Genomic DNA, 13,341 nt, shown 5'->3' on the forward strand with positions numbered 1-13,341 from the left:
GAAACAAACAAACAAACAATGGATTGATGATTTATTATTTACAAAATGTGATTGGTTGCGCACCTAACTCTCAATAGAGGTCTCCAAGTAATGTTGGCTCCTGTACGGTACCATTGGTGATTTCGATACAACGCTGGAGGAGATCGTTTTGGATTTCTTGAGAGACGACAGAGTCCTGTTGGTAGGCTGGATGGCTCTGGACAAACTGTCTGGTCCATGCTGACATGGTCTGCAGCTCGCCACTGGCACGCTTGGAGATGAGTGAGAAGTATCTGTTGACCAATGTCGAAGTCTCTGAGTCAAAGTTGAGAGTGCGTACATAGTCGCGGAGAACATTGATCAGACCGGCAAACTGTCCATTGCTGTTTCCATTGAAGATCTCATTGATGGTCATTGGCTCGTACTCCTCCTCGACTGGTCCGCTCGACATTGACTGACGGATGTTCTTGCGGAACAAGAACTTCTCATTGAGAACTGCACCGAGATGATGCGCTGTCTTCATGTTCTCATCGACCTTGGTGATGGGCATGTAGAAGTTGAGCTTCAGGTCAGAGATGGCGCGCATCAGGATGGCGACAAACACTGCGTAGGCGGCGTTCTCAAAGTCGGTGAGCTGCACCTCCATTGGACGGAACTCCACACGCCAGCCAATGTCTGAGCCTGGGGGAGGTGGCTTGAAGCGCATTGTCTGCCAGTTGGTCGACTGGATGTTCTCAAAGTGATCGGCGTGCTTGGTGTCGTCCAACTCGATCTTGTCAGAGTAGATGACCAATGGGTCGCGAATGAACAAGTGTGCAAAGTGGCGGGCAAGGATCTCGTCCATTCCAGCATCGATCAATGTGTTGTATGTTTCGCGATCATACACCAAGGGCAAGTCATTGTACTCGCTGCGGAGCATTGATCCGCTGGACAAGAAGCTGTCGATTGAGTCGTATCTTGACTTGTTGATGATGTGCTTGTTGCGACGAAGTGGCTTGTGTCCAAGCTCCTCCTCAGTGCGGTCGTCGACCGATTGAGAGATGACCGTCCATCTGGCGTCAATGTCCGAGAGATATCCCTTGAAGATGGCACTGGTGGCAGTCAATGCCAGCATGATTGGTGCCATCACAGCCATTTGGTCATAGACAGAGCGTGCCTCCTCGATGTTGGACATCTGGAAAGTTGTCTGGAGACAACATGCGCCCATGCCAAAGCCCATAGCGTCCATGTATATGTTGTAGGGCTGATTGATTGGATCCTTCTCGTTCTTTGTTGGTGATGTGTAGGTCAGGCGGTCCTGATATGGTGCGGTCTTGGTGTCGCGGAACATTGGGATGTTGATCGAGACATTCTTTCCGCGACGCTTGCGGATGTTGGCTGTCAATGTGCTGAATCTAAAGTGTGGATTGATCACGCTGTCTGGCAGGAACTGCGACTCGGCCACGTTGCCCTTGGGCAATGCAGTAGGCACGGTGAAGTCCTGGGCACCCATCCTTGGGTATGCAGACATTGTGACGATCCTCTCATTCTGGCCGAGATTGTTGTTTATCTCTGCTCTTCTCTTTACCAAGCTGTCCTCGATGCCAAGCAATTGGCGACCGAGTCCCCGATATGGCTGGCCTGGTGTACCTTCAATCATAAAGCGTCCATATTCAGGTCTCCACAAGAACTCAACATTTCTAATTTGATTGATTGATTGATAATTAAGAGATGAGTGAGTATGTTGTTGATGGACCGCAGATATGGATACATACTGTGGATCAGCCTTCTCCTTCTGCATCAGCTGTGCAAGAACCTCGTGAGAGCGAAGTGACAACTTAATGTCATTCGTATTCTCATCAACGTTTAGCATAATATATTCGACCTGGATTATTAGATTGATTGAATTATGTAAGTTGATATGTCATCATTATCGTTTGGAATAATTCCTTGTGATCTTGGAACTTACCTCATCTCCCCATTTGAAACTATCGCCCATTCTATCCTTGTTATTCTTCCAAATATTCAACAACTGTTGGACTCCATGTTTCTTGACATAATCAATAAACTTCTCCGAGTCCTCCCAGCCCAATGTATTTCCTTCAGCGATGAATCCCATTATTATATTATTATGGATGGATGGATTGATATCTAAATAATTAATTAATAATGAATGGTAATATGGTTAATATGTATAATTAATTATTTGATGGACATTGAGATAAAGAATTGATAATGAATGAATGAATGGTTACTGTTGTTCATGAGTTAACAAATGATATAAGATCCTAATGATAGCAACACCGTTCATTCTTTCATTCATTCTTTCATTCATTGTACTAGGCGCGCGCACATGCAAAGGGGTGGAAGGATGGAATCTGATAAGTATTCCAAGGGGGTGACCTTGGAAGCGTGTGTGGTGTGTAATCTTAACAACGAGATGACTTCGATATCGAGTCGGTGTGTCAGTGTGTGTGAGATATGTGAGGGGGTATTCGAGAATGAGATATAGTGTGAGAGAGGAGGGGAGGTGGAGGAGCAGGACGAGTGGTCAGAGATGAAGAAAGAAGAGGCTTTTGAAATGATGCCATTGGTCAATGGATTAGGCAATGTGTAGTCTCGCTGCCATCCTCGATTTCAATACATATATAAGGTTAAGGTGTAGGTGTATGTCAGTGTGCCTACCCTTCTGGAGCAAAGAAGGATATGATCTGGGCACCGGCTATTGTCAAAGGGCACAATAATTAGATGGATGCAAAGTTCAAAACGTGAAGCTAATGGGTATCTAGTCTAGTCTGGCGCATGACCAGGTCACTGCTCTGACCTTCATCTTCATCGAAAATGACCTGTGTGTATGTGCTTGTGTTTGTGTGTGTTGCAGATGACGCCCAATAATGGTACAAGAATTTAACGAAACACTTTGACCTCTGATGAACAGTTGTGGTCCAAGAGGAGGAGGAGGTCCTGAAGTGAACATATTGTGGGATACTTGTTTGTAATGTTGACTCTTACCCTTATTGTGATTGATTTGATTTGATTGGTTGTTGTTGTTGGATGGATTTGATGTTACAAAGATATTATTATTATTAATAATAGAATAAATATTTATATGTATATATATGTTTGTTTGATTGTTTGTACAGCAACAAATGAGATTAATGATGGATGTTTATAAAGTTGTAAATATAATAATAGTAAGTTTTGGTGAACTATATTTAAGATGTAAATTTCGTAATGGAACGATCATCAAGACTGAGTCCAAGAACAAGGGTGTTGCCGATGATGAATCTTGGACAATGGAAGCACCCGCTTCCATCCGACACCCCACAACCCCCACTTACACGTAGAATCAGTCGGTCAGCAAGGTTCGCTGATGCAACTCACGTGTGTGGAGTTCCATCAAAAAATTGATGACCAGTTTGATGGGTCTGTGTTCGAGAAGTGATCGCTCTCTCCACTACAAACATTATGAATGATTGAAGTGAACAAGAACATCTGTTTCGGTTGGTTGGGAGAACTCTAGTATGAAGGAATCTTGCCACCTCCCAACCAACAACCTGGTACCGCGTGTGATGGATAAAGTCAACAAACCTGGTGTGATCACTCTGATGTGTTGCTGACTCGACTAGCCCATTGTTGCTTCCAACATAGAATACAACACCAATAGGCATAAGCATTGGCATAGGCATGTACGCTAATGTACCTACCTATAATTCCAAAATAGATCGGCACTCTAGTATAAGGATTCGTGGTCACCACTCACCTGAACATCATAATGATCAATACACCAAATGGATTGTGCTTCCAGATACACAACATTAGCATCATCAAGCATCAGAGTCATACCTGTTGCTGATGATCATTCATCAATCAATCAGTCAACCTATCGACCTATCGACCTTATTTTGAAATGTCAACCTAAAGTCAAACATACATTGATATGGTGTCATTGAGGTTGCCATCATTATGATCATTCCAATCCTGTCTTGTCTGTTTCTGCTGCGCTAATGTTTGATGTACTTTGATACTATGATTGATAGATCTGTTTATTGTACCATTGGTGTTTCTCCTTCGACACCTCTAACGTATAAAACATTATTACATCTGTTTGATTGATTGAATGATTGATTGAATGAATGATTGTGATGGACGTCATGTTAGTGAATTTGTTCAATGTGCTGTGCTGATCAACAGTACTATCTTATTGTTTGTTACACATCATACCTAATTAAAACTTCTCCAAGTGTATCGATCATTGCGCCGTCAATCCATTCTTCTGTTGCTGCCAACTAGTTTGTGTAAAGATGATAACAATACATGTTAGTTAATCGATGAATAATACACTCCTCACATGCGTATCATCTACGTCTCGTCTGCATGTCTACGTGTGTTTGCCTGTCTGTTGTTATCATACCTGTAAGTTCATATAGTTGTCTACTGAGGCAAGAATGCCTCTGTACTCCATTCCTCCCCACTTTAGACGCACTGCTATCTTCTTTCCTTTCAACTCATAGAGGAATGGCTTTGGTGATAATGACTCAACTTTGTTCTACATTCGTTCATGATTATGTGTTGATGATAGATAGATATGTTAGTTGTGTCTTTCATCCATTCTCTCTTGCATGTCATTCATTCATTCATTGATCTAGATCATACCATCTTATTTACAAGTTATAATAATATATGTATATGTATTTATGTTGTTGGATGTGTATCAAGTGATTGATTGCTCAAACTCAAGAGTTCATATTCACACGACACCTCAGTTCATTTCATTACAATTCAACAATCAATCTAGATGTAACAGAGTAAGAGTTACTCAAAGTTAACAACAAGAATGATTATACCAGTTTGCTTGATCATAGGACAGGGACTATACCAACCACTCATTAATCAATGAATGGAATGGAATGATACTCTTTAAACTCAAGATGCTCTCGAGATACCCTCTTCAACTTCATTGAATCAATCTCGGAACTTGTGACATACCTTCAATAAGATATTGACCAATCATGAGCTACCTTGCGACCTAGCCAAAGTTACTTTAACACCTAAGTGTGTCAATGGTTGCCAACATCTTCTCAAATGGATAATAATAAGATTTCTTCTAAGTCAGCGATTCATTATTGTGTGTGTGTGTGTGGATGCCGACAATCAAAAAGATCATTATAACATCATCTACATGAACAATCATTCAACATAACCAATATCATACATACTTAACTTATAAAGTACATCACATCATACCATAATGACAGAAAACAAGGAACCAGAGCGCAGTATTGTCGAGGAGCTAAGCTGGATCAACTGTGACATTCCAGGCCTAAGAGACTGTGACGGCACTTATGATACATACAATGACATCCCGCCATTGGCCAATCCAGTTGAGTGTGACCTCAACGAAGTGGAATCACCAACGGCCTGCTACGTGATTGAAGGCAAAGAGTACGCATCCACATATCAAGTTGGCGACATCACCATGTCATCATACTACAACGACCAACAAGACTGCGTCTCATGGTTCCGGGGCTCGGACGGCCGCGTCTACTACAACTATGACGGTGGCTATCGATTCCATCTATGTGCTCGTTCCAAGGCAGAGTTTGACACACGCATTCAGATCGAGGCCAATCTCTGGTTCAAACTATCACACTCATCTGGCAGCAGACAAGATATCACCAACCTCAAAGACCGACTCACTCCACAAGAATGGCTCTATGTCGAGTACTATCTTGCGAAACAAGAAGCCGCCGAACTACTGGCTGCAGAAAAAGCTGCAGCTGCTGCTGAACTTAAAGCTGCAGAGTCCGCAGCTGTTGTATCATCAACATAATAAATGTGCTTGTACTGTTCACTCACTAAGTCGTTGTGATGATGTGCCGTCTGACCGGTGAGTGGGTATGAACGTTTGATTGAACATCATACTTCAAAGTTGTGATTGATTGATTGATTGATATTGTTGCAACTTCATCCATACTTGTTTGAAGCAGAGATGATGTTGATGATATATCATTCATTGTATTGTTATAATTACAACAATGAATAGATAAACGATTGAAGAAAAATAGTGAATGGATCGCGCCAAAAGTGAAAGAGACAACTTGGTGAACATACCATAACAAAAGTGACGAACGAAATGAATAAAAGTCACCTTTCTGCAACCAAGCAAATCACTTCTCAAAGCATTTTGCTTTGATCATGTGTAGTATCTGTTCTAGAAAGCTTAATCTCTTTCTGTCTTGACACGTTCAAGACATTATTGATTAAACTAATTTATTCAGAGGGATTGGAACAACATGGTATGGGCATGCCCTTACCGTTCCATTCATGTATTTGCTCGGTATCGCACTACTTCCGAGATTCTAAGGTACGCCTCAACCTCCTCCAAACAATCTAAAGTTAAACAAACAATCGATCATCCAATCAATCAAAATAATAATAATACAATATTATCACTATGAAGTGGAATGAAGATGTATCGTTCCCAGATAGACTTGCAGAGTATTGTCATCAACATTATGAGACCAAGTTGCAAAAGAAAGGAAAGCCTAGCGAGAGGGAATGGACTGTGATGGCTGCTTTTGTGGCGGTCGAGCAACTTGAAGACAGTGGATGGCACTTCAAACATCTGTTGGCAATGGGCACTGGTAATAGATGTCTTGGCAAACAGTCAATGTCAAAGGATGGAGATGTAGTCAATGACTCGCATGCAGAGATCATATGTAAACGATCATTTCAACGTTTACTTTACAATGACGTCAAGTGTCTATTGACCGGCCAACAACAAACTACATCAAGTGTAATACTTGATCATTGTAATGCATCGGACTCAACTTCATCACTATACAGACTCAAAGACAACATTACCATTCATATGTATGTCAATCAAACTCCTTGTACGTTATCTAATTGTTGCACTCCTGAAGGATTAAAACTGACTCTATCTGTTATAGGTGGTGATTGCTCAATATACCCTCTCATCGAGGAGGATGGAGACTCGACAAAGAAGCGCAAACGAGATGACAATGGGGACGATGTGGACGAAATGAACAAGAAGCACAAGGTTGGTGGTGAATCACCAACCAACAATGACATCCAGAGAACTGGCGCAAAGGGTGTGAAGGGCGAGCCAGAGGATATGAGAGGTGACGGATCGGATTATCATCAGTGTGGCATTCTCCGAGTGAAGCCAGGTCGTGGCGACCCAACAGTGTCAATGTCATGCAGCGATAAGATTGCAAGATGGAACGTGTTGGGTGTACAGGGTGCATTATTATCACAATTTGTCCAGCCAATCTATCTATCCAGCATCACCATTGGTGACCTTTACAACAATGACAGCTGTCAACGAGCATTGTACGATCGTATCAATGTGTTCAACACTGAGCAGACACCTCCCTTGCCCTTTACCTTCAATCATTCATTCCGAATCTTTGGTACCAAGCTCAACTTTATCCATTCCAAACAACAACTTGAAGATCGTGTGGCTAAATCAGTATCGTCTGGATTCGGTAAGTGTAGCCAGTTAATTGATTGATTGATTGATTGATTGTCAGCCATACTCACTCAATTACTCAATCACTCAATCAGCAATCAGCTTTGGTTATCCAAATGCCAATGAAGTGATTATAAGCAGCAATGGCAAGAAGATGGGTACCATTGCCAAGAACTTCAATAATCCATCTCAGCGTTCATCCTTATGCAAGCTCAACCTATTCAAATTGTTCAAGGAGTCTCTAGACATCAAACAAAGCCGACAACAACAACATCAGTACATACCAAAGGAGCATTTGGACACCATCGATGGCAATGTCGACAGCACTGAGACATCGACTACAACTACAACTACAACTACGTCCACAACCACAACGACAACAACCACAACAACGTCGGCTAATGGTATCGGTGAACTCCAAACATACCATGACTTCAAACATTCATCTCTAGCATACTACCAAGCATATTCATTGCTAAAGACACTTCGCTTTGCCAATTGGATAACTAATGATAAAGAATACGAGATGTTCAAGTTGTAAACTAAACTTTGTTATGGGAAAGCTTGACGTTCAATCTTTTCGAGGAATTGGACATTTGCCGATTGAATGAAAGAAAGTATGAACTTGTCATTGTTAGTCTTCTTACTTGTACATATATATATACATAACACATAATAATGAATATATTGGATGATGATTATGATGAGTTGATAATCAATGCATCAAAGTCGGTGGATGTAGTGCAATCATTCTCTCAACTACTGGCACCACAACATTCATCCCAATCACTCAGTCAGACAGATGCAAACCCTCAGCAACAGCACAGGTCTTCACATGATGAGCGATCTCTTTTAGAATTGGTCAAGGAAATAGACGAGGAGTCATTGTCAGGCTATCTAAATGCAAGAATCGAGCGATCCAGACCAATGTATGATCTGCTCAAGGCCGTGTTCAAAGCGTTGCTGCAACAACAGCAATCACAATCCGCTGGCGACACACCAAAAGACTATCTCAAGTTGAGTAGTCAAGGTATCATCTGCAGCTTCCTCAGCACCATCATTGAGTCCACAGCACCATTGACTGAAAGGGACCTATTACAATGCATTGACTTGATGCTCTATGAAGTGAGTATGAGATGTTGAATGAATGATTGGTTGGGCCACAACATACTCACTCACATCTCTTCCAAACAGTGCGACTCACTTGATACCAATGCACTACAAGACATAATCAACTTGCTCTGTAGATCGATCGAAACGAATACAAAGGGTTCAATATACATGCTGTTGCCAAAGTGCATGATGCTGCGCTCTCACCTCAGTTCAAGCGAGAGTGAGCATGCCGAATTCCAGAACAACACAATCAATGATATCATACAGTCAGATTGGCCAAAGCGCACATACAGTGCCATTGTCATTGCCCTTAACGACTTGCCACTGACAAAGGAGAACCTCACCAAGATCATCCAGAAGATTGAGCGCGATCTTCCCTCCATCCCCTTCCCCGACATCCCTCAGACCGTCTATCAACTGCTGCTCCTCGCATCTCAGGGTCAGCGCGGCCTGATCCTCAAGACAATCTGCCAGCACTTTGAGCAAACCGAGCAAGAGCTGCACGACTCTGATCAGTTTGAGCAGTTGCTCAACATCGAAGCGACCATCGTCGTCCAAATCAGTTTCTCAATCAAACAGGACATGGACTTGGGCAAGGAGTACATCAAGATGGATCAAACACTGTCTCCATTCAACATTGCGCTGATGCTCACAATCTCCAAGATACCAAGGTTCAAGCAGCTGGTGCTCAGCAGTCTGAAAGCATTGGTCGTGCAGCATTGCAAGGGCGACCAACTCCATATCCAACAGTGCTGCTCGATCATCATGGAGATTGTCAGGTACACGTCCACCAGCTGGGAGCCAATTGTCGAGCCATTTATGTACTTTGCCATTGCCCTTATCGACACCAATGCCATCGTTGTCACTGAGGCCATAAGACAGATCAGAAACCTGGGCACGGAGATCCTGCTCGGCCTGTTTGAGCACCACGAGACAATCAGAGAGAAGGTGATCGACGAGATCATCGCACGCATTCAGATGAAGGCAGAGAATCTACAGGCTTGGTTCAGTTTGCTGTCAAAGATATCGCGCAAGTCGCCTCACGCACTGCTCAAGTCAGTGCCCAAGCTCAAAGAGTCATTCGAATACATTCAATACTTCTCGACCAACACGGTACAACAGTTGATTCTGGCATTCGATCCCATTCTCCCTTTGGTACCATCATTCCTCGACTCGATCATTCTCACCCTCAGGAAGTCAATGTTCAAGCCTGAGGCTGAAGCGCGTTCCAGCGCCATTGGTGGATTCCTTCAATTGTTAAAGAACATATCATATCAGAAGCCTTTGGATGGGCTTGGCATTGAGATACTCGGCATCATCAAGCGTGGACTGAGCCAACAAGGACCCATTCGATCACAACTATACACGGGCCTCAAGGAACTGGTCCAGACGCGTCCACACATTGGAGAGTACATTTGCGATCTACTGCTCCTCCAGCTCTCCAACTACTACGACCCGGCCGCCAAGCAAATCCCGCCCATTCAGCTGAGCAATTGTATCGAGATGCAGAGTGGCAGCGTTGTCACACTGACAGAGCCAATCGACAAGCTGGTGCACTGTATCCAATTGTGTATCAAGATGACCAACACTGCACAACGTGCTGCCCATGAGCAGCAACAAAAGATCGCCGCCAGTCAATCTACGACCAACGTCTCATTAATGCCACAACAGAGTCACTCGCTGGAGCGACTCACCAACATGTTCAACAAGTTTGCCGAGGGCATGGCACATTGTGAGCTGTCCACATTCCCCGAGCTGTACGACAAGCCAGAGCTGTTCAAGACGATGTCCAACCTGCTGCTGGGCATCATCGAATCATTGATCGAGTACAGCGTGAACAAAGGAAACAATCAATCCAACAAGCTCGATCAAATCCTACATCTCTTCTCCATCCATACACAGATCAAAGACCTGCAGCAGAAGAACATGGCAAAGGGCTCAGGCTCGGGTGGCAAGTCCAAGGGCGGCAAGGGTGGCGGCAAAGGTGGTGGTGGCGGAGCCAAGAAGAAGGGAAAGAAGAGAAAGGTGGATGAGGACGATGATGGAGATGGAGAGCCAGTGGACGATGACATGATGGACGATAACAACAACAACAGCGACCCAAAAAAGAAGCGTTCAACATCAAAGGTCACTGTAGACAATGCCGAGGAAACCAAAGAAACACTATCGCCAGACTGCATCAAGGAGTTGTTCCGCTTCATCAACGACATCGATCCAAATGAGGTCAGGTCGCGCCAGATCGAGTTCAAGAGTTTCTGCCACTTTGTTCACATGACCTGCTACAACTACTTGAACAAGGTATGTCCAATTCTTCCACTCAATCACTCGATCAATCACTTACTAACTCGATCACTCATTCACAGATGTTTGTAGATACAAAGAACTTCCAGGATACACACTTAGACTCTGTTACATTGCCTTCACATGAGCATCCGATCAGGAGGAACATTATATTCTGCAGGAACTTTATGCCCCACCTTTGGAAGGCTGTGGAGACCAAAGGTTGGACCAAGCCCGATGTAAATAACAACACCTCAACCTCATCAGCAGCTGCCAGTGCCAAGCTGAATGCCAAGAACATGCCCGCTCAGACTCTGGCACTTACATCAATCGATCTAATTGTAAGCCCACTCGCTCACTCACTCAATCAATCACTAACACTTCACCATTACCAAGATTAAATATGTTACAGAGCATGGCAATGAGACCAGTATTGCCAATCTGTTTGTCACAGCAGTGCCAGCCAACAAGGCAGAGGTGATAGAGGTCATCAATAGGAACATTTGCAAGCTTGAGGACATATGCATGGACTCGGCAATCTCACATCAGTTCTGGGATGAAGCCGACCTACTCACGACCATCATGTCAAGACTGTACAAATCGCTGACCAACAAGATGTTGGAGCCACATCTAGAGTTCATCCTCAATATTTGGAAGATCGATCAGGCCGTGCCATCGGCGCAATTTGCATCGACCACGGCCAGAGTGCTCATGAGCCTGAGCGATCGCCTCAAGAGGTTGGATCTGATTACCAGCGTGGCTACTGATATCGAAGAATACTTGACACATCCCGAGGACGAGGACGAAGACGATGAGGACGTTGACGAGGACGACAAACTGGCAAAGAGGATACTTAACAAGAAGACACATGTGGCAGTCGAAGCCGAGTTCCTAAAGTACCTCAACACGTTGATTGACAGGTCGAAGGACAACATCGTGTTGATAAAGAAGGATTGGCGAAACAATCAGTCGGAGGAGGAAGAGCAGATGCGCATTGGTCATCTTGGCAAGGCATTCGTGCTTCTGAAGCACCACACCGAGCTCCTGTACAAGCTAACACTAGTACCTGCGTCCAACCTCAACACCAAGACCTGCGAGAAGTTTATCAAGACCGTCAAGAAGCTATTCACAGTGTTGACAACGGTTGTCACTTCGGTATGTATCCAAGGCAAGACAGGCACATCCACGAGTCCTTGGACTTTGCTGACTTTCTCCTTCCACCCTCGCCAATCTAGATGGGAGTGCTCAACCTGCAACCAAACGACAAGTTCAAACAAATGGTATTGGCCTCATCATTGTTGGCCACTCATACTCAAACATTCATCACAAACATGGAGGTCGGACCAAAGAATAGGGAGGTCAGCCGCGCGGATAAGATGCGTATTATCCGTGAGTCCAAGTTCTTGCCATTGGTGACGTTCACGTTGGAGAAGTACGAGACGTCAGTCATCACGTACGAGAAGAAGATGAAGATCAACGAGCGACTTGGAAAGCACTTTACAAGCGTGGCCCTGCGCGACTTTAGAATCGACGCCAATATAGTTGCCGACAAGATTGGAGAGGACGAGGATGCTGATGCCGCCGGCGACGAGCCAAAGTCCAAGTCCAAGCCAAAAGCAGCTGCCAGGAAGACATCCAAAGCAAAACAGCATCAGGATGACGATGACGATGACAGTGACAAGCCCAAGGTCAAGAGGAAGCCTGCCAGGCCCAAACAACAAGTGAGCAAGTCTCTTGGAGGAAGGAGACCAGGTGGCATGGGTCGTAAACAACAGGATGATGATGATTGATTAAATGGTCTTTGTTATTATGAGTGTGACCCACTCTTGTCGTCTTTGTGATCAATCAAAACGAATGAACAACACACATTAACATCATCATTACATTGTTCCCAACATATATATTATCATTATAACAATGAATAACTTGTTACAACTGTGGAGATGTGGCGCCAGTAGATGCGCAACACAGTTGACTCGAAGCGTGATGATGCCATCTATGACTTCATGGACGTCAACATCAATGTTGTTCACAAACAACAAGAGTGAACACATGCAGGACCAACAGAGAAGAACAATGATGATGATCAAGGTGGACTTGGACGAGGATGACGACGAAACCGAGACACCAGCACAACAGAAGAAGCAATTGACACCAGAGGAGCAGGCCAAGTTGAAGGCAAAGAAGGCTGAGGAGCGAGCCGCGCGTGAGATACAGAAGAAGGAGAATAGACAAAAGATGATGGAGCGATCGAAGGAACAGCGCCAACAAAAGGAGGAGAAGGAGGCCAAGAGCAAGGAGAGGATGGAGAAGCAGCTGAAGGAGCGCGAGAAGGCTCGTCGTCCCTCCATCTTTGATCCAGACTACGAGGGTCCAGATGTTTACGAGCGATCATCAGGTAACGATGACCTACATCAGCCCGCAGCCGAGAAGAAGGTCAAAGTGAAGCCAAACATCAAGAAGCCCAACAACAACAAGAACTTTGTAAATAGATA

General features: G+C 44.2%; 6 protein-coding genes across 6 annotated transcripts; 4 read left to right on the forward strand and 2 right to left on the reverse strand.

Annotated features, from left to right (window-relative positions):
- Positions 1-70: 70 nt before the first annotated feature.
- SAMD00019534_093640 (hypothetical protein) lies at positions 71-2,077 on the reverse strand (the record flags this gene model as incomplete). Its single annotated transcript, XM_012895289.1, has 3 exons — positions 71-1,658; positions 1,734-1,843; positions 1,928-2,077. The coding sequence occupies 3 exons, from the start codon at positions 2,075-2,077 to the stop codon at positions 71-73; spliced, it is 1,848 nt and encodes a 615-aa protein (XP_012750743.1).
- Positions 2,078-4,019: 1,942 nt separating this feature from the next.
- SAMD00019534_093650 (hypothetical protein) lies at positions 4,020-4,617 on the reverse strand (the record flags this gene model as incomplete). Its single annotated transcript, XM_012895290.1, has 4 exons — positions 4,020-4,062; positions 4,183-4,247; positions 4,373-4,507; positions 4,615-4,617. Coding segments are annotated over 4 exons (246 nt in total), but the record flags the coding sequence as incomplete, so codon positions are not given.
- Positions 4,618-5,209: 592 nt separating this feature from the next.
- Positions 5,210-5,791, forward strand: SAMD00019534_093660 (hypothetical protein; the record flags this gene model as incomplete). Its single annotated transcript, XM_012895291.1, has 1 exon — positions 5,210-5,791. One exon carries the CDS (start codon positions 5,210-5,212, stop codon positions 5,789-5,791), a length of 582 nt encoding a protein of 193 aa, XP_012750745.1.
- A 609-nt stretch (positions 5,792-6,400) lies between these two features.
- Positions 6,401-7,988, forward strand: SAMD00019534_093670 (hypothetical protein; the record flags this gene model as incomplete). The annotated part of the gene is made up of 3 exons (XM_012895292.1): positions 6,401-6,854; positions 6,912-7,469; positions 7,549-7,988. Coding segments are annotated over 3 exons (1,452 nt in total), but the record flags the coding sequence as incomplete, so codon positions are not given.
- Positions 7,989-8,380: 392 nt separating this feature from the next.
- On the forward strand, positions 8,381-12,636 carry SAMD00019534_093680 (hypothetical protein; the record flags this gene model as incomplete). The annotated part of the gene is made up of 5 exons (XM_012895293.1): positions 8,381-8,578; positions 8,648-10,864; positions 10,930-11,187; positions 11,243-12,001; positions 12,082-12,636. The coding sequence occupies 5 exons, from the start codon at positions 8,381-8,383 to the stop codon at positions 12,634-12,636; spliced, it is 3,987 nt and encodes a 1,328-aa protein (XP_012750747.1).
- Positions 12,637-12,829: 193 nt separating this feature from the next.
- SAMD00019534_093690 (hypothetical protein) lies at positions 12,830-13,336 on the forward strand (the record flags this gene model as incomplete). Its single annotated transcript, XM_012895294.1, has 1 exon — positions 12,830-13,336. A coding segment is annotated over one exon (507 nt), but the record flags the coding sequence as incomplete, so codon positions are not given.
- Between the last annotated feature and the right edge of the window lie 5 nt (positions 13,337-13,341).

This window comes from Acytostelium subglobosum (assembly GCF_000787575.1).
Source record: "Acytostelium subglobosum LB1 DNA, scaffold: scaffold22, whole genome shotgun sequence".
NCBI lineage: Eukaryota > Evosea > Eumycetozoa > Acytosteliales > Acytosteliaceae > Acytostelium > Acytostelium subglobosum.